The sequence below is a fragment of the Muntiacus reevesi genome, chromosome 6 (assembly GCF_963930625.1).
Source record: "Muntiacus reevesi chromosome 6, mMunRee1.1, whole genome shotgun sequence".
NCBI classification, from domain to species: Eukaryota; Metazoa; Chordata; class Mammalia; order Artiodactyla; family Cervidae; genus Muntiacus; species Muntiacus reevesi.
Genome location: NC_089254.1, coordinates 83,509,592 through 83,532,567, shown reverse-complemented (window position 1 = coordinate 83,532,567; position 22,976 = coordinate 83,509,592). Strand labels below are relative to the sequence as shown.

General features: G+C 39.4%; 1 protein-coding gene, 1 long non-coding RNA gene and 1 other non-coding gene across 4 annotated transcripts in view; 2 read left to right on the top strand and 1 right to left on the bottom strand.

Moving 5' to 3' along the window:
• LOC136170803 (uncharacterized) overlaps positions 1-11,100 on the top strand; it is a 30,783-nt gene extending 19,683 nt beyond the window's left edge. Inside the window, exon 2 of the mRNA XM_065939291.1 lies at positions 9,713-11,100. Coding sequence (XP_065795363.1) covers positions 9,713-9,807 — 95 coding nt within the window. The 3' untranslated portion in view covers positions 9,808-11,100. The remainder of the gene's footprint in view (positions 1-9,712) is intronic.
• The window catches only part of LOC136171112 (uncharacterized), a 1,397,893-nt gene that overhangs the window by 949,318 nt on the left and 425,599 nt on the right, over positions 1-22,976 (top strand). The gene's annotated exons all lie outside the window — the stretch shown is intronic.
• TRNAE-UUC (transfer RNA glutamic acid (anticodon UUC)) lies at positions 14,623-14,695 on the bottom strand. Its single transcript has one exon. It is a non-coding gene; the product is annotated as a tRNA-Glu (tRNA).

Genomic DNA, 22,976 nt, shown 5'->3' with positions numbered 1-22,976 from the left:
GACTATGAAGACAGAGACTGAAGTAGCACAGCTACAAACCAAGGGATGCCAAGGATGCCCTGAGCCAACAGAAGCGAGGTAAGACAAGGAAAGATTCTTTTCTGGCGTCTTGAAAGGGAACACAACCCTGCTGACACTCTGATTTAGAACTTCTGACCTTCAGAACTAAATCATAAATTTCTGTAGTTTTAAGCCACTAAGTTAATTGCAATTTGTTTCAGCAACCCTAGAAAACTCGTTCTAATCACCAAAGGTAAAAAGGGTTGTAGTTTCTACAAGTTTCTTTTCTCAAACCAGTTTCATCTTCAAGATTAAAAATTAGCATGTTTGTATGCATCATAATGTAACTCTTTTACTCAAACTGACCTAATTATAACAAACCAGTGACAGAGCCAGAACCAGAAACTGCATCTTTCAGACTCATTCTGTGGAATAAAACCTTCTTGAAGTCTTCAGAGTTTAAGTAAAACACTATCCTTTGGGCCACCTGATGATCATCAACCTAACCTCAAATGTCACTGTTTCATACACAGCAAGATGTTTGGTGTCTGTGTGAGCCAAGGCAATGACCAGAGGCAAAAGCCCATGAGGCCAGGAAGACTCACTTGAGCTTAAAGCTGATGCAGGTTTGAGTTTCAGTGGGAATAGCTCTCTCTGTGTGTGCTCAGTTGCATCAAACTCTTTGCTACCCTCAGACTGTAGCTGGCCAGACTCCTCCATCCTTGGGATTCTCCAAGCAAGAATACTAGAGTGGGTAGCCATTCCCTTCTCCAGGCAATCTTCCCGACCCAAGGATCGAACGCACGTCTCCTGAATTGCAGGTAGATTCTTTACTGCTGACCCACTGGGGAAGCCCTAGGAAGAGATCTACAGGAATTTAATTTCTCCAAGCAAATAGACAGATAGTTGAGAGACTGCTGTGTTAATACATAGGTGAGAGAAAAGAAACAGGAACATTTTTAGGTCTCAAATACAAAGGCAAGATTGAGAAATCACAGATCAGAGGTTTCTGACTATAGTCAGAGAATTAAATGGATTACATTTAGAGCAGAAACTTCGAGGTTCTCAACGTTCACTTCTGAGACCCAGTTAAAGGAACTAGCCTAAGTCCAGAACTTTATGAGTAGCAAAGAGCATATGTGGACTGGCTGGGATCTTCATTGTCATAAGCAATTCTTGTTAATAAGAATAAGTCATGATATTTTATAAGTAATGTGGCCAGAAATAGAGAATAAACTTGATTCAGTAAGAGAAGTTAATGACCTTTGTGGCTGCATTCCATCGACTCTTTTCCCTTTATTACTATCATCACCAGTATTCTTTATTATTCATTCCTTCTCCTACTTTGTCTCAGGTTTGTCAGTATCTCCCACAGATTAAATTTGCACAGACTGGAGACCCTCAAGGCTAAAGAAATTGCTAATTCTTAATCTGTCTATCCCCTGCAAGGTAAGTTGCTTCAGTCGTGTCCAGCTCTCTGCAATGCTATGGACTGTAGCCCTCCAGGCTCCTCTGTCCATGGGATTCTCCAGACAAGAATACTGGAGTGGGTAACCATTTTGTTCTCCAGGGGATCTTCCCGACCCAGGGATCAAACATCTCATGTCTCCTGCATTGACAGGCAGGTTCTTCTCCCCTAGTGCCAACCTGGGAAGCCCCTAGCAAGCACAATTAATTGCCAAACAACCTCCAAACCCAGAGTGTTAGTCTTCAAAACAGCACATTACAGAACTTCTAATTTTTTTCACCAAAAACCGTACCTCATTTTCCCTAAAAGCTTATGCAGTACAATTTTAAAAGACAACTTATTTTTGAAGCACCTTTAAAAGTTTTCCTCTAAGAAGTCAGTAGGTTAGAAACTGTTTCAATCTGTTAGCTCTATAGTGTTTAACCTACTGGGTGAGAAAAGGCAGCTCTTTGCCCAGTCAGTTAAAGAAAGACTTAAATCTTTTGAGATGTTATTGTATGATGGGGGGAAAGGGGCTTTTTTGTGTGTGCCTGTACATGTGTGTATATGTTTGAATATGTATGTGTGTGTTTGAATCCTGGAAACTCAAGTGCCTCCTAACCAAGAGGGTTAGCAATGATGGTAAATTAACATAAGAATGCTATGAATTTTTCTATTAGCATTTGAAATGAGTTTAAGGATGCAATGATAGAGCAAATTCTCATTTGCAGTAATTTTGATGTGATTTGTTAAATAGTGACAAATTTCTGTAGTGTAATATAGATTAAGAGTGGACTCAAGGCACCCATTTCAAGGAAGTACAGCATTCACTGAAAAGGTAATCTCTCCTTACAAAATTAGTAAAAAGAATTAAATTTCACATTTTCAAAATGTATAGCTATATTTGATATTTGTTAGCTAAAGGGAAACATTAATTTTCTGAATTCTGCTCCTTAAAATGGGAAGGGAGAGGAGAAAAAGAAGAGCCAAGTAAATAACAAAGTTCTTCAAAAGGAGTTCTGAAACTCTAACTTTTAATGGCTGTAGTGGACCACAGAGATGTAATCTATACATACTCACTTTATGCAATAAAAGTTTGTCCTATTGTTCCATGATAAAATCAGGGAGTAATATAGCTAAGAAGCTAGAAAACCACAGTATCGTTAAACATGAAAATTCTATATATTGAAACTGTAAGCAAAGTTATATTGTTGCTTTGTAAAAGATATAAATATTTCAGCTTTGGAAAATGCTTGGTAGGTCAATACCTAGGACAATGTTTAATTGAAAATAACAAAGCAATTTCATCTTATTCTTAGACAAAAATCCCTTTGGAAAGAGTATGAATGTGCTTATAAGGACTTTCTGTGTCCAGAATACCTTTGCAGAATCCAGAGGCCTTGTAAAAGAAGTACATAATATGCCTTTAACTGTAGGATTAGGTTATTGTCAACTTTCTAAGCCACTAGTTGATACACAATAGATACACACGGGAATTAGTTATTAAAGGAATGGACGACATACTTTGAATTTCAATAAGCTCAAAATCATGGCTTATTGTAGCACTTTAAAATGAAGATGTTTAAACAAGAACCAAAATGTATCATCCAGAAGCCAGAGAACTATCAAAAACCAGAACAAGACAGTAATTAAAGCAGTAAAAGAAAATTTTATGAAGACAAACTACTGCAATAGGGGAAAAGAGACTTCCGTATACAACTGGGCTCAATTTTTGAATACAGAAGGACTCTAAGAATTTATAACCGAGGAACAGAGAGCTGAGGGTGGTGAATGGGTACAAAATTACTAAAGGAAACATCAGGGGTGAGGGGAGGGTCTGGCTAAAGTCACCTGACAGGATTCTTGCTGAATGCAGGCCAGGTGGTCAGAGGTCACGTGGGGATGGTGGCAGATGAAGAAGCTGCTACACGTCCAGGGGATCAGAGGAGGAGGATGGGGGATTCCCGGTAAGCTGCCTTCAGAAGGCTCCTGCTAGAATTGGACTCTACCAGAAAGGCTACAGAAGAAGCCCAGTGTTTGAGGCAATGGTGAAAAGAGATCTCAGTGAGCCTGACACGTAGGGTCCAGTGGAGAATCTGTCAGCCCCCTGTTTGTGAATGCAGAGTGAGTTAACCAATTAATGAAATAAATGACTTTGATGTACCTGGAATTTCAGTAAACTCAAAATCATGGTTTGTGGTGACACTTTAAAATGAAGGTGTTCAAATAGAATAAAAAAGAAGTGTAGCATCCATAAGCCAGAATTCAAACATTACTCAGAAAACAAGTATGTCTTCTATAGCCAAGCATGACTTCCTGACACACCCAGATATGACTGAAATGAAGTAATTGAACATTGGAATAGAGCCATGAAGAGTCCCTAAATCCTAAAGCTAATTAGAAGCACAATAGCTCCTGTCAGACCCCAGGCTGGGCGCCATGACTCCTGACTTGCAGTCATCCCACCAACATTCCATCATGTAAATCTGGGACCAGGGCTGGTTCTTCTGTGGTTCCAACGGCTCAGCTGGCTGATACTGATGGGCAAAGCGGGCTTAGCAGGTTGGAGTTCAGGGCACACAGCCTGCCCCCAAAGATGCCAAAGCTGCATATTGATTATTTCTAATTAAAGTTACTTGGAAAACAGCACATATATGCACTTTGATCCTTCTTTGTCTCCCTGAATACAGGAGATAAATCTCCCCTGTGAGGGCTGCTAATAGAGACATCTTTTTCACCAGGGATAATTCATTTCAGGGTTGAGAAGCCCATATACACAAACCCTGTTCCTTCTCTGATAATTTACTACCCATGTCTAAACTTTTCCTTAATTTTCTTATTAATTATGGCTCCAAACCTAAACTTTATCCTATCCAATGCTCACAAATTTATTCTTTATATAAAAGATATAAAAGCTGCCCACTTTTGATCACTAAGCATCATTTTATGATCTCTGGTGTACATGAAATTAATTTTTCTCCTGGAAATCTATCTTGTGTCAATTTTATTAGCTGTCCATGCACAAAAACTCAAGAAGGGTAGCAAGGAATAGTTTCCCCTTCTGGACAATACCAGTCAAGTTCAAGTTCAGGAAGAATAATGAACACCTCCAATCTTACCAGTGCTTTCCACAATGAAATTCACAACAGTGAAATAGATATAACATGGGCTATGAGTTTGCACTTGGCCTCCTATTAGCCATAAGCATTGTTTCTCCTCCCTTGATGAGTCAAATGACTTTTGGGTTTTATTTCTCTGAATCATCAAAGTCCCAGTTACTAAACCTTCTACATATGGGATTATAGCATAGGTCCAAATATCACTATAGTGATATAGTCTATCATAAACAGAAAACACCTGTCTATTCATAAATTCTGTTTTTCCAAAAACAAGATGGACCTAATGGCATTAAATGTACATGAGCGCATTTACTAAGGGTGAAAATAAATACTGTTAAAGAAAAAGATGAGCACAGCTTCAGAAGACAATACAACAAACAAATGTTTTCATCATGTCTGTTTAAGATATCTGAACCCTACAGAGATATCAGGCTTCTACATGGAGCACCCAGGATGCAGACTGAATTTTTCTTCTTAGAATAGAGGACTGGTTCAAAAATGTTGTCAGAATTTTAAGTGGTTTAACATTTATCACCCTAAAAGCCACATTCTTCAGTCTACCGTAAGAATGCATAACCATGCTTTGCTTTTGTGAAAGCAAAACCATGGCGGAAGTCTCAAGCAACTAGATGACTTCTCAGCAGGAATGTATGATAATCCAGTCTAGGCCAGCTTTTCAGCCAAGATGTAAACAAAAATAAAACTCAAATTTTTCAGTGTGCATGAAAGTTCCTGTTCCTTTGAAGGAGAAGTTTGGGGAGTTACAGGTTCTCACAGACAGAATTAATTCTATATGGGAATTCTGTATGTCTTATTCCAGTGAGATCCTGCTGTGTACCTCTCATGTTAATCATTCTTAGATTTTAAAAATCTCTATTACAAGCCTAGGGATATACCTCTATATGACTGTTCCCACTGTGCAGCCTTTCCAACTAGCAACAGATCTGACTATCGAAGTGTTAATCTCTGATCGCCACCAAGGCTATTTTAAGTGTATCAAAGTGGTCAGAAAAGTTGTACTTATTTCTTAACACCAACCACAATTTCTGTTCAAATTTGAAATGTCTGCCTCCCTCACAGACTGTAAATTCACTATTATGTTCCAATTTCCAGTACTGTGCCTGTCATGTAGTAGGAGGTCCCTAAGTACTTAATTGAGTGGGTGAATAAGTGAATCTATCTGTTAATCCTTTTATCAGATTATTTTTTTCCTTTCCCTAAGTTTCACTGCATCAGTTTTATTGTCCTACCATTCTCCCTGGCTTCCCTGGTGGCTCAGTCAGTAAAGAATTCGCCTGCAGTGCAGGAGACTTGGGTTCGACCCCTGGGTTGGGAAGATCCCCTGGAAGAATCCACTTGCCATGGGAAGTTCCCATGGCAATCCACTCTGGTAATCTCCAAGCCTGGAGAATCCCCATGGACAGAGGAGCCTGGTGGGCTACAGGCCATGGGAGTCACCTAGAGTAGACCAGCACAGCACATTCTCCCAAAGGCAAGTTCTCTATTGGATAATATTCAGTTTATCTGCAGCCACTATGGGAAACAGTGTGGAGATTCCTTAAAAAAATACTTGGGATAGGAGTAGGTCAAGACTGTATATTGCCACCTTGCTTATTTAACTTTATGCAGAGTACATCATGCAGAATGTCAGGCTGGATGAAGCACAAGCTGCAATCAAGATTGCTGGGAGAAATATCAATAACCTCAGATATGCAGATGACACCACCCTTATGGCAGAAAGCAAAGAGGAGCTAAGAGCCTCTTGATGAAAGTGAAAGAGGAGAGTGAAAAAGCTGTCTTAAAACTCAACATTCAGAAAAGTAAGATCATGGCATCCAGTACCATTATTTCATGGCAAATAGATGGGGAAACAATGGAAATAGTGACAGACTTTATTTTCTTGGCTCCAAAATCACTGCAGATGGTGATTGCAGCCATGAAATTAAAAGACGCTTACTCCTTGGAAGAAAAGCTATGAGAAACCTAGACAGCGTATTAAAAAGCAGAGACATTGTTTTACAGACAAAAATCTGTCTAGTCAAAGCTATGGTTTTTCCAGGAGTCATGTATGGATGTGAGAGTTGGGCCATAAGAAAGTTGAGTGCTGAAGAATTGATGCTTTTTAGTTCTGGTGTTGGAAAAGACTCTTGAGAGTCTCTTGGACTGCAAGGAGATCAAACCAGTCAGTCCTAAAGGAAATCAGTCCTGAATATTCATTGAAAAGACTGATGCTGAAGCTGAAGCTCCAATACTTTGGCCACCTGATGTGAAGAACTGACTCATTGGAAAAGACCCTGAAGTTGGGAAAGATTGAAAGCAGGAGGAGAAGGGGAAGGCAGAGGATGAGATGGTTGGATTGCATCACTGACAGATGGACATGAGTTGAGCAAGCTCCAGGAGTTGGTGATGGACAGGGAAGCCTGGTATGCTGCAGTCCATGGGGTCGCAAAGAGTCGGACAAGACTGAACTGAAGTTAACTGATGACACAGCAATCCCACTACTTGGCATATAAGCCTGAGAAAACCATAATTGAAAAAAACATATGTATCCCAGTGTTCACAGCAGTACTGTTTACAATAGCTAGGGCATGGAGGCACACTAGGTGTCCATCGACAGATGAATGAATAAAGAAGATATATATATACAGTGAAATATTACTCATCCTTACAAAGAATGAATTTGAGTCAGTTCTAATGAAATGGATGAACCTAGAGCATATTCCAAATGGAGTAAGTCAGAGAAAAACAAATATTGTTCATATATATGGAAATTAGAAAAATGACATTTATGAAACTATTTGCAGGGAAGGAATGGAGACGCAGATGTTGAGAATGGACTTGTGGACACAGTGGGGGAAGGAGAGAGTGGGGTGTATGGAGAAAGTAGCATCAACATATATACGCTATCGGGTGTAAGATGGATAGCTGGTGAGTTGTTGTGTAATGCAAGGAGCCCAACCTGACTCTCTGTGGTGACCTAGAGAGATGGGATGGAGGGAAGAAAGGGAGGCTCAAGAGAGAGATGATATATGTGTAATTATGGCTGATTTGCTTATTGTGTGGCAGAGACCAACACAACATTGTAAAGCAATTATCCTCCAATTAAAAGATAAATTAAAAAACTCAATTTGTCATATATTAAACATTAACAAGATATAGAGTTAAGGATGTGACAAATTATCATTTTTAAGTAACAGTAGCTACATTTTATCTTGTTATATGGAAAGTAAAATGTATCTTAGAGGTTACAATTAGCAGGACCTTTAAATGTAATCTTACTCTCTCAGAAATGCTCCAAATTGCCACTATTATCTCTAGTTAGTGATGTGATATAGTCCAAGATTAGAATACAGCACACAGATCAGCAGTAGAAATATTTATTGGTGTTTTCCTTTAGAAAGACTTTTTTCTCTCTACTTCTTACATTTACTTTAACATTTTTTTCTGTTTTAACCAAGTCTTCTACTTGTCAATGGGTGAAGGCTGGTGACTTCAAAGATTAAGGCATCTAGATCCAGAAAAAGATTGAGTATTTGTTTCCATTTATATCTTTATTATCCAATGACTAGATAGTTTAAATGATTCAATATAGTTTAAATGATTCAATTTTTAGGTATCACTCAACTCTTTAAAAATACATTGATATGGAACTTCCTTGGTGGTCCAGTAGCTAAGAATCCACCTTGCAATGCAGTAGACGTGAGCTCAGTCCCTGGTTGGAGAACTAAAATTCCACATGCTGAGCAGCAATTAAGTCTACAAGCTTCAACTAAGACCCAAGGCAGCCAAATAAATATAATTTATATGTATATATATATAGTATATGATATATATGTGTATATATATATATTTATATACACATACACTGGTAATACTACTCCCAGTGTTGGCAGGAATGATGTGTGAAATGATACCTACGAAATATTCTTCACTAGAAGCTCTGTATATCTGAAGTGTAGTGTTATTTCCTCTGTCTTACCTATATTATTAAATCTTGCTTATCATGGTTCATTTGAATTTACCTCCAAACTGTAAGAAAGATAGCTGTAACTAGTTTAGAGAGAATTGTTTTTAACTTATGTGGTGTTTAGTGGCTAAGTCATGTCCGACTCTTGTGACGCCACGGACTATAGCCCTCCAGGTTCCTCTATCCATGGGATTCTCCAGGCAAGGGTACTGGAGTGGGTTGCCATTTCCTTTTGACTTATAGGAGCCCATAAAAGCCAATATATGTAGTTAGATTAAAGATATCTCTAGAAAAAATTAAGAATTGTGAATTCCTAGTCCAATAACACCAAAGGAATGTTTACCATAGCTACTGAGACTGTTAGTACAGAGAATTTTGAGGGTAATAGCAGTAATCTATTGTTGTTCAGTCTCCAAGTCATGTCAGACTCTTCGTGACCCCATGGACTGCAGCATGCCAGGCTTCCCTGTCCCTCACCACCTCCTGGAGTTTGCCCAAGTTCATGTCCATTGAATCGGTGATGCCATCCAACCATCTCATCCTCTGTTGCCCTCTCCTCCTTCTGCCATCAGTCTTTCCCAACATCAGGGTCTTTTCCAACTCAGTCAGATGTTCACATCATGTGGCCAAAGCACTGGAGCTTCTGCTTCAGCATCAGTCCTTCCAAAGAGTATTCAGCATTGATTTCCTTCGAGATTGACTACAGTAATATGCTGCTGCTGCTGCTAAGTCACTTCAGTCGTGTCCGACTCTGTGCGACCCCATAGATGGCAGCCCACCAGGCTCCCCCATCCCTGGGATTCCCCAGGCAGGAACACTGGAGTGGGTTGCCATTTCCTTCTCCAACGCATGAAAGTGAAAAGTGAAAGGGAAGTCGCTCAGTCATGTCTGACTCCTAGCGACCCCATGGACTGCAGCCTACCAGGCTCCTCCGTCCATGGGATTTCCCAGGCAAGAGCACTGGAGTGGGGTGCCATTGCCTTCTCCAGCAGTAATCTAAGTCTCCTTTAAAGAATGTGGTCAATGAAAAAGGAAGAGTCATACCTAGCAAAATTCACTTAAAATTGTAGAAATTCAGCAAAAGTAAAAAAATCCTTCTTTTTTTTTCAGTAAAAAAAAAATTCAGTAAAAAAATTCAAAAAATTGCATTTACAATTTCTCTTTTCTCTCCACCTGTAGATTGTGAGACTGCTGATGGTTTGCCTCAACGAAGATCACAGACTATCAGTTGGAGGAAATACAAGAGCTCACTCAGTGCTTCCATAAGAGCATAGCTAATCTCTGCACTGAGATCGTCGCTGGTCAAAACCTACTCACAGAGAGAGCATCTCAGAGCAGAAACTAAATCACCTAAGCAGTCTGTGCATTTTAGGCACAAATGCAGGGTAACTGTAAACATGAATATCTAAGAAAGTGATGCTGAGTAGGCTTATCCCTAACCTTTCCCCCCCAAACTTTAGGTCACAAACTATCAGTGGAATTGATTTAATTGGTTGGAATGAGCATTTAAAGAAAATAAGTGACATAGACAATAATAGAGTGGGATGCAATAAGATTGAATACAATGGGGCAGAATAGGAAACACAGAAAGTACTACACCCCCATACAGTAAGCATGAGTATGAATTTACAAACCTTTTCTGTATATATTATACATGCATGCACTGGGTCACAGCGTAAGATATATTTTTTACTGTGGAATGGATCAAACCACTTTGATACTTGAAAGCTTTCAGTCTGACACACCTGTATACTGCATCCTCACTGCAGCTGTTTTCTAATTATGTGGCCTTGGGTAAGTTATTAATTCTCTTTAACCTCTTCAGCAACCACAACAGAATTCAGAGCTATCTTGGGGCTCCTTCATATCTGTAAATGAATAAACTACTGGACTAAGCAACTTCATTTTCTATGTGAGGACCAGCAGGCCTAGAATCTGGCTTCTCAACTTAGGAGCAATGTGACTTTGCCCAAACTATTTAACTTCACTACATTGTAGTTTTTCTTGTCTTTAATTTTTTTTTTAACTTAAAAAATGTGGGTATTAATAGCAGCACTCTCACAGGTCTGTCGTGAAATTTTCATTAGGTTAAGTGCACTGACCGCTTAACACAAAGCCCATGAAGCGTTCAGAGCATGCTACCCCCAAAGGTGCCACTTTCCCATATTATTGTGATTATTTTGAGCTGAAGGTGATGCAGCAACAGCAAATACAGTCTCTCCAACTTCCCCCTTTCTTCCTGAAGATTTTCCATGTGAAATGTGTACTCTGTACCAGGAAGCGGGGAGCATCTTATCACCAGAGGAAGATAGTTGATGCCAAAATGGATCTGCACAGACCTATGAAAATGACCCTTATCTTCCAGTAGTTTCCCTCAGATATTTCCTAGTCACAATTTACTGCTCATCAAAGCTCTTTCTCTTTGTCTTGTCACTCCTTCATAATTTATCATTCTCTGTTGAAAAGATCTGTAAACTCTTGATCTTAACTTCTCCTTTGGGTCTCCGTTTTTGTTATGGAAGCTTACATGTGCATGTAAAAATGTTCAATAAAGTTTGTATGCTTTTCTCCTGTTCTGATTTTTTGCCAGTTGAATTCACAGGTCCCAGTTACAGAACCTAAGAGGATAAAGTTCCTTTTCCACTATTACACCAGACACATAGTACATACCAAATAAATGGAAGCTGTTCCTGTTGTCATTATTAATAAAATCATCTCTTGTCTACACCCTCTTCTATATGAAAGGAAATAAGAATTTGAAAGAAATGTAAACCCAAAGACCATTTAATGATTCACAGACCTGCTGACATTAAAACTTCCCTAGGAAACCACTCCCTCTCGCCCCAAGTTTTTAATGTAAATGTGTGAGCCAGGGGCAGTTGTCCTGGTGGAAATGAAATACTAAGCACAGTCACAGTACAGAGAAGCCAGATCTAATGGTGGCACTGTGCCTCAGTTTATCACTGAAATATGTGCCCTGAGAGGGCGCCTACATGAGGTGTCCATGGATTCTGAGTTCTCCATGGGCTTTATCAGCACACCAGACCGACTCAAGCCTTAGTGTGTGCTGTGTGTTGCATTAATATGTCTTCCTCTCTTTTTTATTTGTTTATTTGCCTCCTTGCAACTGGTGGAAAAGTCTACCAAGTCTGACTGGACTGTTTTTCTGACCTGTCAAATATGACTTCTTTTCCGTCTTTTAAATTGGATTATGGAACAAGCAAGTGGCATATAAGTAAGTAACATTTTAAAACAATTAGTAGCAGAATAAATTATTAGTATAGATTCCAGATCTTCTTACAGTGTTAGGTTTTCAAATATTAGTATGGCCAAACAGGCTTCTATTTCACAAAAAAGAAGGAAGAGTAGTTACCAAAAACCAAAGCAACAATAGTTAACAGGAGTATTTCTCAGCATCAAACCTACTTTGGCTGTTAACAGGTTTATTAGTTAGTTTATTACAACTACACAATAGGAGTCATCATTAATAGCCATTATTATTGCTGTTATCAAAATAAATAATACACCTAGCACATCAAATATATATCAAAACATGTGACAGGTGCTATCAAAAAGAAAAACCAACCATGATGTCAGCCTTCTAGTGGCATTACAAAGGTGCTTGAACAGTCCCTGTCATCTCTGCCCCTCTCCACTATCCATAAAAAGCTGAGCACATTTACCCTTGTGGATGAACACAGCAGTCAATTCTGTCTGTCTCCTCACCAAGAACAGAGGTAAACGGAGTCCCCTATGATTCCCACCTGAGACCAGAGAATTAGGAACACAGAGCTATTGTGACAGGCGACTAAGAATCTGGCGAGTTTATGACAGGATGGGAGTGTCCTTGAGGTTCCACCAACTGGGAGAAGGTACAGGGAATTCAGAAGTCTGAGAAGACAGGGAAATCAGCCACAGAAATAGCCAGAAATATTCATAAGGATGGTAGGCTGCTCCACCTACCATTCTAAAGCAGGATTAGAATTTTTGAAGAGTTTGGACCTAGTTTGAGATTGGGGGATGGATCAACTGTGAGTTTGAGGGATGGGGATAAGAGCTTCAGAAGACCTACGGTTCTTGCAACAACAGCAACAAAAAGTCAGAATAGATGGATAATAAGATAACTTCAAAGGCTTAAAAAGAAATTTCAAAGGCATGTGGTCACTTGTCAACATAATCATAAGGCAGTGGGTCTCCCAAGGTTGCATCTATTTAATACTTTAGCTCCTTAATGAATGTTTGGACAAAGAAAATTGTTTTTATTCATTTTTATGGCTTACTTGATTTTAATGCTTAACATATAATAGTTTTTAAAAAACCCAAGATATAAGTAGTATTTATTGATGGCCTAAACTGCCATCAATCAAGTGTGAAACATTAAATTTTAAGTGTTAACATGAGAATAGCAAGAGTTTCATCAAAATTAAAGAGAATGTGTTCACAGGGAAGCGATTTCAACCAAATCTCTAAAAATCAGACAACCATCTATCATGAAATTATCTAAGGACTTCCAGTAAACAGTTAATTATGGTATTTAAATATTTTAGTAATGCCCTGGTATAGGAATTATCCTCATTTCCCAAATGAAGAAAGAAGCATTAGAAAAAGATTGGATAACTGGCCCACCCATCCTAAAGCTAGAAAATCCAGTTCTAGCTAATTCTCATGTTCAAGCTCTGCCCAATGCTCTCTATTAAATGAGCCACTATCATAGAGACGAAAATATGAGACAAACATAGGACATTTTCCTGAATGGGTGCTTGAATATTTTAATTATCTAAGTATATAGATGATGGACATCTTTCTGTTTGTATATTTAGCCATCATATGGCTATTAGAATTAACCTCACTTGAAAAAGGAATTAAAACTGTCTAAATATCTTCAGAGGTATGAATTTAGTTAGACCCTAGTGCAGTTCTCTTGCCCCTAAACTATTATCTGCCTGTTTTTGGTTTAGATAACTTTTACAGAATTGTTAGTTCTTTTATTAATTTTTTTCACTCAGCTATTTGTGTGTTTGTGTGTGTGTGTGTGTGTGTGTGTGTGTGTGTGTGTGTGTATTTACTCCAAATGATTAGGAGTGTTAGTATGGCAATTATGTCTTATGTTTTAAGTTAGTTTATTCAGTCTTGATTCAGAAAATGGAAATGCTCTATTTATATTTATTAACTTTCCACATCCTGGGACCCAGGAAGTGAGAACACGAAGTCCTTTAAACTAAGAGATCAACACTTTACCTAAAAGGAGAAGTGAGTTGAATTATTAATCTTTGTGGAGGTCTTTCATCTCCTGGTTAATGTTGTGACCTTCTAACTTTGCCAATAGTGATTAATTAAAGTTATATATTGAAGCCTTGTTCTATCTTCAAAGACATAGAATAAAATTTTCATTTTTAAAATTTTGGCCACACCACTCTCTTTGTGGGATCTCAGTTCCCTGACCAGGAATTGAACCTGGGACCATGGCAGTGAAAGCACCAAATCCCAGAAGCCTTGTTCTATAACTTTCTCAGAAAAATATGCCATGGAGAATGGACAAGTTTGGGCCATCAGTACTAAGCCTACACACCTTTGGGGTATAAAGCACCACAAGGGAAAGGGAAAAGTATACTAGCTCAAGTCTTGTCTTAGCCCCAAACCTGAGAGGAGCTGAACTCATTAATATTTTAACTTTTCTTCTTTTTTAGTCCCTCCCTCTTTCTTCCTTCCTTCTCTCTCAGACACTCTACACATATTAACACCTTTAATACTAATAACAACCTTATGAAGTTGGTTGTCACTCAACAGATGTCTCTCAACTTCTTTTAACCTCAGGCTGAGCAAATTTCGACTGAGTCCCTTGGATTCAGATTTCAGAACCATTCTTAGTCCATTGGCAAAGTCCTGGAGAGTCGTAGTGCAGAAGGTCAGGTGAAGAAAATAAACCAGTTGCATGACGCCCTGTGGATTCTTCAGCTCAAGAGATTCATTTCATCAAAAGACTGGTTGGGGTGATGTCTGAGATGTTTCTGGCTATCTTCAAAGACATAGAATAAAATCTTTATCATTTTTAAAATGTTGGCCACACCACTCAGCTTGTGGGACCTCAGTTCCCTGACCAGGGATTGAACCTGGGGCCATGGCAGTGAAAATACCAAATCCCAATCACTGGACCACCAAGGAGCTCTCCCTTAGAATAAATTTTTTTAATCTGAAGAAGCACCTCTAGAAAGTGCCTGAAGAGGTGTGACTGGGACCAAAGCGCCCAACCAGTGGTTTGGCTGACCCTGGGCTGTGTCCGGAGCCCTCTGTCTCCTGTAGCACTGGTCTGCAATCAAGTGTGGCCCTGGCAGCATCTGGACCACGACAGAGGCTCATACAGGGAAGGACAGAGACTGCTCCACATCTCAACCCTGCCCCTTCTTAATCCTACTAGTGGTAAAAGTGGGGAGTCTCCTTTATTTCAGTCTAAAATCACTGGCACCTCAAATGCTTCCCCTTCACCCAGAAAATGGATTCTACTCTCAGCCCGGCTGTTCTCTCTAGGCTCTTGCTCTAATCTGCTGCTTCCCTCTGCTTGAACTGTCCCAATGCATTCAGTTTTCCTCCGTGCCCTCGCCTTCACTTTCCTGTTCAGAGCATTCTGGTGGACACTGTAGTCTTCCATCTGCTTTGGTTTGGAATCTGGTTTCTCTTCTGTACCATCTTAAGACATCTTTTGCCCTACTTGGGTTGGATAATCTCCACAACCCAAGTGAGGCTCCCCACCCTCCCCCCAAGATCTGTCATCTACTGTTTGCCATCAGTTAAAATCTGCATGATTCTGATCTCATCTCATCTCAGTTCAAGTTTACTCCTTTCCTGCTCCAGTTCCTTAGCTAATTTACTTCTGTTGTATTTTCATGAAGGAATAGTTTAATAGGCTCTCTCTGTGTGTTCATTGACTGCCTAAATGAGAATTTCAAATACTGCAGGGGGCTGTAGAGAAAGTGTTCTGGAATCACTGGGGCATCTCAAACCACACTACAAGTGCCAACTACTTAACGATTCATCTATTTAAAGTGAGGCATTCATCACATGCCAAGCACAGACATGGAGGATACCACATAGGCCAGGATCTATTTTTCTGGAGTTTGCATTCTAATAGGAAAAAACAATCAATAAGAAAAACAGTAAACAAGTATTTTCAGACTGATAAATGCTGACTTAATCCATTTGACCTGCTGTAACAAAATACCACAGACTGGGTAGCTCATGAATAGCACAACTGTATTTCTCACAGTTCTGCAGGTTGGCAGGCCTCAGATCAAGGTTCCAGCACGATCAGATGAGGGCTTGCAGTCCTCACTTGGAGGAAAGAGTCTTGCAAACTCTTCGAGCCTTCTTTATAAAGGCACCCATCCTTCATGATCTAAATACCTCCAAAAGGCCTGCATCCTAATATCATCACAAAAGGCATTAGGAGTTCAGCATATGAAGATTGATGGGCACAAACATTCAGAATGCAGCAAATGTTGTTACAGAATTCAAAGAGAAAAATGAGAAAGGGCAGTCAGAGTTGATAAGACAATTCTTATTTATTTTACAGTGTATGATATATAAAGCCGACTCCTAAAGAGATTGTACCAGTTAACACTTCTTCCAAAAATTAGTGCTTATTCCCCATACCCAAACTACACTGTATTATTAGGCTTTGCAGAGCCTTTGCCAATCTGAATAATGTAAAAATGATATCTCATTTAATAATAATTTATTTTATTTTGAGAAATTGAGCTATGAATCTTTTCTTTGCTTTAATTTTTGGTCCATCTCCTTTTCCCATGTTAGGCTTGAGTTGTTTTGAATTGATTTGCTAGAGAGCTCTTATCGCCTCAATGCAGGTTCAATTCCTAGGTCAGGAAGATCTCCTGGAGAAGGAATAGGCTACTCCAGTATTCCTGGGCTTCCCTTGTGGCTCAGCTGGTAAAGAATCTGCCCGCAATGTGAGAAACCTGGGTTCAGTCCCTGGGTTGGTAAGATCCCCTGGAGAAGGGAAAGGCTACTCAGTCACTCCAGTATTCTGGCCTGGAGAATTCCATGGACTATACAGTCCATGGGGTCACAAGAGTCGTACACAACTGAGTGACTTTCGACTTTCAAGAGCTCTTATATATCAGGGAAATGAGTGTTTTGTCACATGTCCCAAATGTGTTTTTTCAATTTGTTTTGACTTGTCTATGGTATTGTTTCCATGCAAAAGGTGAGCTTCTTTTTTCATGTGGTTTTTTTTTTTTCCTAAATATTTGGAGAGTAAATGAGATTCAGTCGGTATTCCCCCGTAGCAGACCCAAGGTTGAGGTTTCATGTACAAGTGATTTGAGGGAAGGTTTTTCAGGAAAAAAAAAAAAAAAAACTCTTAGAGAATGAAAGCCACAGAGGAAAGGGCATGAAGCTAAGAAAGGGTGCAGCTTCACGTAAAGTCCTGCAGGAGGCAGCATTAGCCTGACCGTATCAGGGATCCATGTACCGGCTGCAGGAAGCAAAACCACACGGATGGGAGAGAGGGAGGAGGGAAGCACAGTGAATCTGGGGGAAGGGATACACAACAGACAACAGAAGGGACCCTGGGGGAATCTGCCAAGCGTCTGTTAACATTGGGTGGGCCAAGAGCCAATGAAAGGATAGAATTAGAGAAGTTCAAACCCAGCATTTAATTTCAATGTGGATATATCTTAGTACTTACTTGTGATTATTAAATGAGATGACAGAAGGAATCCACCCACTCAGGACAATTTAGTCCATCCTGCTTTAGCCACTAATGATTAATCATGTCTAATGCATTTCCTCCTCTTCTTCACCTCTTTTTGGATTTCCACAGTCAGGCCTGATGGTGACAAAGTTATTAGGAAAATCAGTTCTCAATAAGTTGAAGGTCAAATAAATCACTGTAGATGTTGATCTTGAGAGTTTACGAAAAGAGGTACTGGATTGAAAAGAAGATGCTTGGTCTCAGTTAAGGTACATGGAATTTGGTCCTGCACTATCCCTCATAAAGGACATCCTTGCTATATTTTTGGAGTAACTAGGAAATAGTCCCTGATACTGACTTTAATTAGTATCACAGATTTTTTTTTTTTTCTGAAGGATGTGTAGGGTCCACTAAGTAAATGTCTTCATTTCCTTGTGGAGAAAAATTTGATCTTGTAAGGTATTAAGTAGAGAGCATTGAAAGACTTACAACTTTGTTAGTGACAAACAGCTGTATAGCAGAACACATTACCCAATTAGGCCTAGTGTCCCCTCTCAAACGTCAATCCCACATATGCCCAAGTGTGTTTATGCAGATAAGTGATTCCCTAAGGAGGCTGGGGATTGGGTACAAATAGATAGTAACTGCTAATGGGCTTGGAATTTTTTGCTGGGGGTGATATCAGGATCAGTTCAGTCACTCAGTCATGTCCGACTGCGACCCCATGGACTGCAGCATGCCAGGCTTTCCTGTTCATCACCAGCTCCTGGAGTTTGCTCAAACTCATGTCCATCGAGTCGGTAATGCCATCCAACCATCTCATCCTCTGTCATCCCCTTCTCCTCCTGCCTTCAATCTTTCCCAGCATCAGGGTTTTTTCCAGCGAGTCAGTTCTTCACATCAGGTGACCAAAGTATTGAAGCTTCAGCTTCAGCATCAGTCCAATGTTCCAAAATATGATAAGTGATGAAAACATAACTCTGTGAATAAACTAAAAACCATTAAATCATACACTTTAAATTTATGTAATACATGAGTTATATCTCCATTAAAATGTTATAACTTTAAAAATTCTTTCTGAAGGAAAGCAACCCAAATTTTGACACTTAGAATTCCCACACACTAAGTTTAACAAAATATAAACTCATAATCAAAGGTTAGGCTTCCTGGATGACTCAGCAATAAAGAATCCATCTGTAATGCAGAAAATACAGGAGTTGCCATGGGTTTGATCCCTGGGTAGGGAAGACCCCTTGGAAGAGGGCATGGCAACCCACTCCAGTATTCTCGCCTTGGAGAATCCCATGGACCGAAGAGCCTGGCAGGCTACAGTCCATATGGTCGCACAGAGTTGGACACAGCTGAAGCAACTGAACACACAAAGGCTGCCGAACACACAAATAAATAAACTACCATGACTGAGGTCAGCAAGAATTTAAGATGTGATAGCTACAAAGTCATTCAGCATCTTGAGAAGCAGTGAGTCTGACAACTCTTGTCCCTCTCTTCTTCGTAGAGCAGAGCCTTGAACTATCTGCCTCCAGAGGGAAAAATAAACTAATATTTTTTAAAAAGAGAATAAGAGCAGATTTCTTAAATCCAGAGGGAAATATGGATTGCTAGAATATAGGCAAATTAAAATCGACAAATGCTCCTAGGTGAAAAGTGTAGCACCCTATTACAGTTAGGTGTACAAACACAGTGCAATCATTAGATGATTAGAAATATATTTACTGTATATATATATTGTCTAGACAAAAGAATTTTAAGTTATTTGGGGGTTAAAAAAATTGATTGCAGAAAATTTCTTTCTTTCAGTATCTGAATAGAACAAAATGTAATAAGTGGAGGAGGTCTTCCCTGGTGGTCCAGTGGTTAGGAATTCGCCTTCCAATGCAGGGGACATGAGTTCAATCTCTGGTTGGGGAACTAAGATCCCACATGCTGCAGGGCAACTAGGCCTGTGCATTGCAACTACTGAGCCCACTCTCTCTGGAGACCACGCCAACACAAGTGGAGAGAATTTCCAGTGCAATGAAAGATCCAGCATTCTGCGGCAAAGATCCAATGTGTCATAGCTAAGACCTGACACAGCGGAATAAATAAATAAGTGTATTTTAAAATGCAGTAACTGGTCTAAATAATGATCTGAGACTTCTACTTTCCAGACACAGAACAGAGTACTCTGTTCTAAGTTTCCACAATAAAAGTGGTACTCGAAATGAAAAACTGATGGTTCTTGGGCTCGCAGAGAGGAACAAAGTGTCAAGTGCATAAACGAACATTCAGTTACATTAAACATTTTCCAAGTTCTTAAGATTAGTAATAAAGATAAAGGAAGAAGTAACTTTATATGTTTAGTCCTCTGATAGAAACAAAAGGGATAATATTAATATGAGTGTTCACTTTGACAAAATCCTTTCCCAGTATTAGATTTCATTCTATAATTTTAAATTATAATAACAATAGAACTGCTGCTCAACATTTAGAATAAGCAAATAGCTTAAAAATTGATAGCTCTATATATCACTTTATATTTGATGTACATGGCTTGGTAATGGTTTCCTCGGGTTCCCTTTTCTTAATGAGATTATTATGTCCTTGAACTTAGTCGGCCAGTCACTTATGGCTTTTATATTTGTGTATTTTAGAGTTCCATTCCCATCAGATGCTTGAGAAACTTTTGATTAGTTTAACTATCTCCGGGAATTCTTTCTAAAATGTAATCAGAAATGGGTAAGATTGAGTCTCCCTCATTATAATCAGAGAGAAGTCAAAATAAAGCCTAAACAAAACACTTGATTTTAGACTTCTTTGACATTAGCAGATAGAGAGCCTCCTCATTCCTTTTTAAGCTGAATGCTATCCCACTGTACTGTTGAAAGTGCTTGGTAATACATTTGGTAAGGGATTTCTATGTGCCAGGTATTATGCTAAGTATTTTATCTACTTGATATGATCAAAACTGTATAAAAGGGGAAAAGATACCATTATGATCTTCCTTCTGTCAAGGAGAACACTGAAGATCAGAGAGCCTGAACACCTTGCTGTTTCCATAAAGGGAAGTTAGGACGGTCCCAAGAAGCTGCGGCCATCATTAAACAGCTTTTAGAGGTGGACTTCCTGTCCAGGAGCATTGAGCCAAATTGAACAGAGAGTCTGCAGCTGGGAGATCTGGAGACTGACAACATAACCAGTAGTCACAGCCCAAATTTATAAACATATATTAAGTTCATGGTCAAAAGTTGAATGGATATATTTGGATTCTGTTGCAACAAGAATTATGGTGAATAGAAAATGTGGCAACTCAGATTCCAGGTTGCTCTCTTTTGCAAACTGGCTCTTTGACTTTGCCGAGTGATTTATTTTCTTCAGGCCTCAGCTCTTCACAGAGGAGTTGAACTATGTGATTTCAGAGGCTCATGCACTATCATAAGAAGAGAAAAATGCTGGAGAATGATTTGCAGTAACTATCAATGTGCAGAATTTTTTTTAAAAAAAAGCCTGTAACACATAACTTCCACTGATTCAAGTTTCTGAAACACTCATTGATTCATTCACTCAAGTATTTAAATTGGGCACCTACTGTGTGCCAGGCACTGTACCAAGTTGTGTTCTGGCAGTGAACAAAATGAAATCCTAATTTTCCTAGTTTACATTCTAGTAAGAGAAGACAGAAAATAAGCAAATATATACAACCTGTACTATGTCAGATGGTAATAAATGCTAAAGACCAGAAAATGGACAAGGGAAACTGATGGTAAAGGGAAGTATCCCACCACAGTGCACTCTAGGCTCTTCCTTGAACATACCAGGCCCACTCCCAAATGTCCACTTCTGATACATTTGCCTGAAATATCCTCCCCCAACTATCCCCACAGCCAACTCTCTATCATTCAAATATTATCTGCTCAAAGCCACTCAACATATGAAAATCCACCCTCCTTGACTTTGTTCTATTTTTCCCATATAGCTAACATCTGATTCAAACTGCTTATTTGTGTGTTGAAAGTTTATCTTCCCAGAGAGACTATGAGCTCTATGAAGGCAAGGCCTTTCGTTTTGTTCAGGGTATATTTCAAAACCCAGAACAGTACTTGATGAGAAGTAATGTTTAATATGCTGATTAATGTACAGATTAATTAATAGGTGAGTGAATGAATGAATTAGAAATGTGATACAGAAATTGTCTTCTCTAATGAGGGGCTGATAGATGGGGAAACAGTGGAAACAGTGGCTGACTTTATTTTTCTGGGCTCCAAAATCACTGCAGATGGTGCTTGCAACCATGAAACTAAAAGACGTTTACTCCTCGGAAAGAAACTTATGACCCACCTAGACAGCATATTAAAAAGCAGAGAGATTACTTTGTCAACAAAGGTCTGTCTAGTCAAGGCAATGGTTTTTCCAGTGGTCATGTATGGATGTGAGAGTTGGACTATAAAGAAAGCTGAGTGCTGAAGAATTGATGCTTTTGAACTGTGGTGTTGGAGAAGACACTTGAGCATCCCTTGGACTGCAAGGAGATCCAACCAGTCCATCCTAAAGGAGATCAGTACTGGGTGTTCATTGGAAGGACTGATGTTGAAGCTGAAACACCAATATTTTGGCCACCTGATGTGAAGAGTTGACTCATTTGAAAAGTCCCTGATGCTGGGAAAGATCGAGGGCAGGAGGAGAAGGGGATGACAGAGGATGAGATGGTTGGATGGCATCACTGACTCAATGGACATGAGTTTGAGTAAGCTCCGGGAGTTGGTGATGGACAGGGAGGCCTGGTGTGCTGTGGTTCATGGGGTCGCAAAGAGTTGGACACAACTGAGCGACTGAACTGAACTGAACTGAATAAGGGGCTGATGCTGTTATATAGTTGTTGAGTCCTGTCTGACTCTTTGCAACGCAAGGTACTGCAGCACGCCAGGCCTTCCTGTCCTTCACCAACTCCCAGAGATTGCTCAAACTCATGTCCATTGAGTCGGTGATGCCATCCAATCTCATCCTCTGTCGTCCCCTTCTCCTACTGCTTTCAATCTTGCCCAGCATCAGGGTCCTTTCTAGTGAGTCAGTTTTTTGCATCAGGTGGCCAAAGAATTGGAGCTTCAGCTTCAGTCTTTCCAGTGAATATTCAGGATTGATTTCCTTTAGGATTAACTGGGTTGATCTCCTTGCAGTCCAAGGGACTCTCAGGAATCTTCTCCAAAAACCACAGTTCAAAAGCATCAATTCTTTGGTGTTCAGTTTTCTCTATGGTCCAACTTTCACATCCACACATGACTACTGGAAAAACCACAGCTTTGACTAGATGGACCTTTGTAGGCAAAGTAATGTCTCTGTTTTTTAATATGCTGTCTACGTTTGTCACAACTTTTCTTCCAAGGAGCAAGTGTCTTTTAATGTCATGGCTACAGTCACCATCTGCAGTGATTTTGGAGCCCAAGAAAATAAAGTCTGTCACTGTTTCCATTGTTTCCCCCTCTATTTGCCAGGAAGTGATGAAGGGAATAAATAGTAAAAGTTTGATATTTAAAAATAAAAATTTAAGGAAAATTGCTATATCCAGATGTAACCTTAAAATAATTGAAAGAATATTTATTAAGACTATGAATTAGCATGAAAATTGTAATGTATAGATAAATAAAAACATAAGATGCAAAGGTACACATGTATTTTTATTTACAATCATGTTTAAAAAAGCGTTTTTAGAAGAAAGGTTAGAAGGAAATATACCAAAAGTTA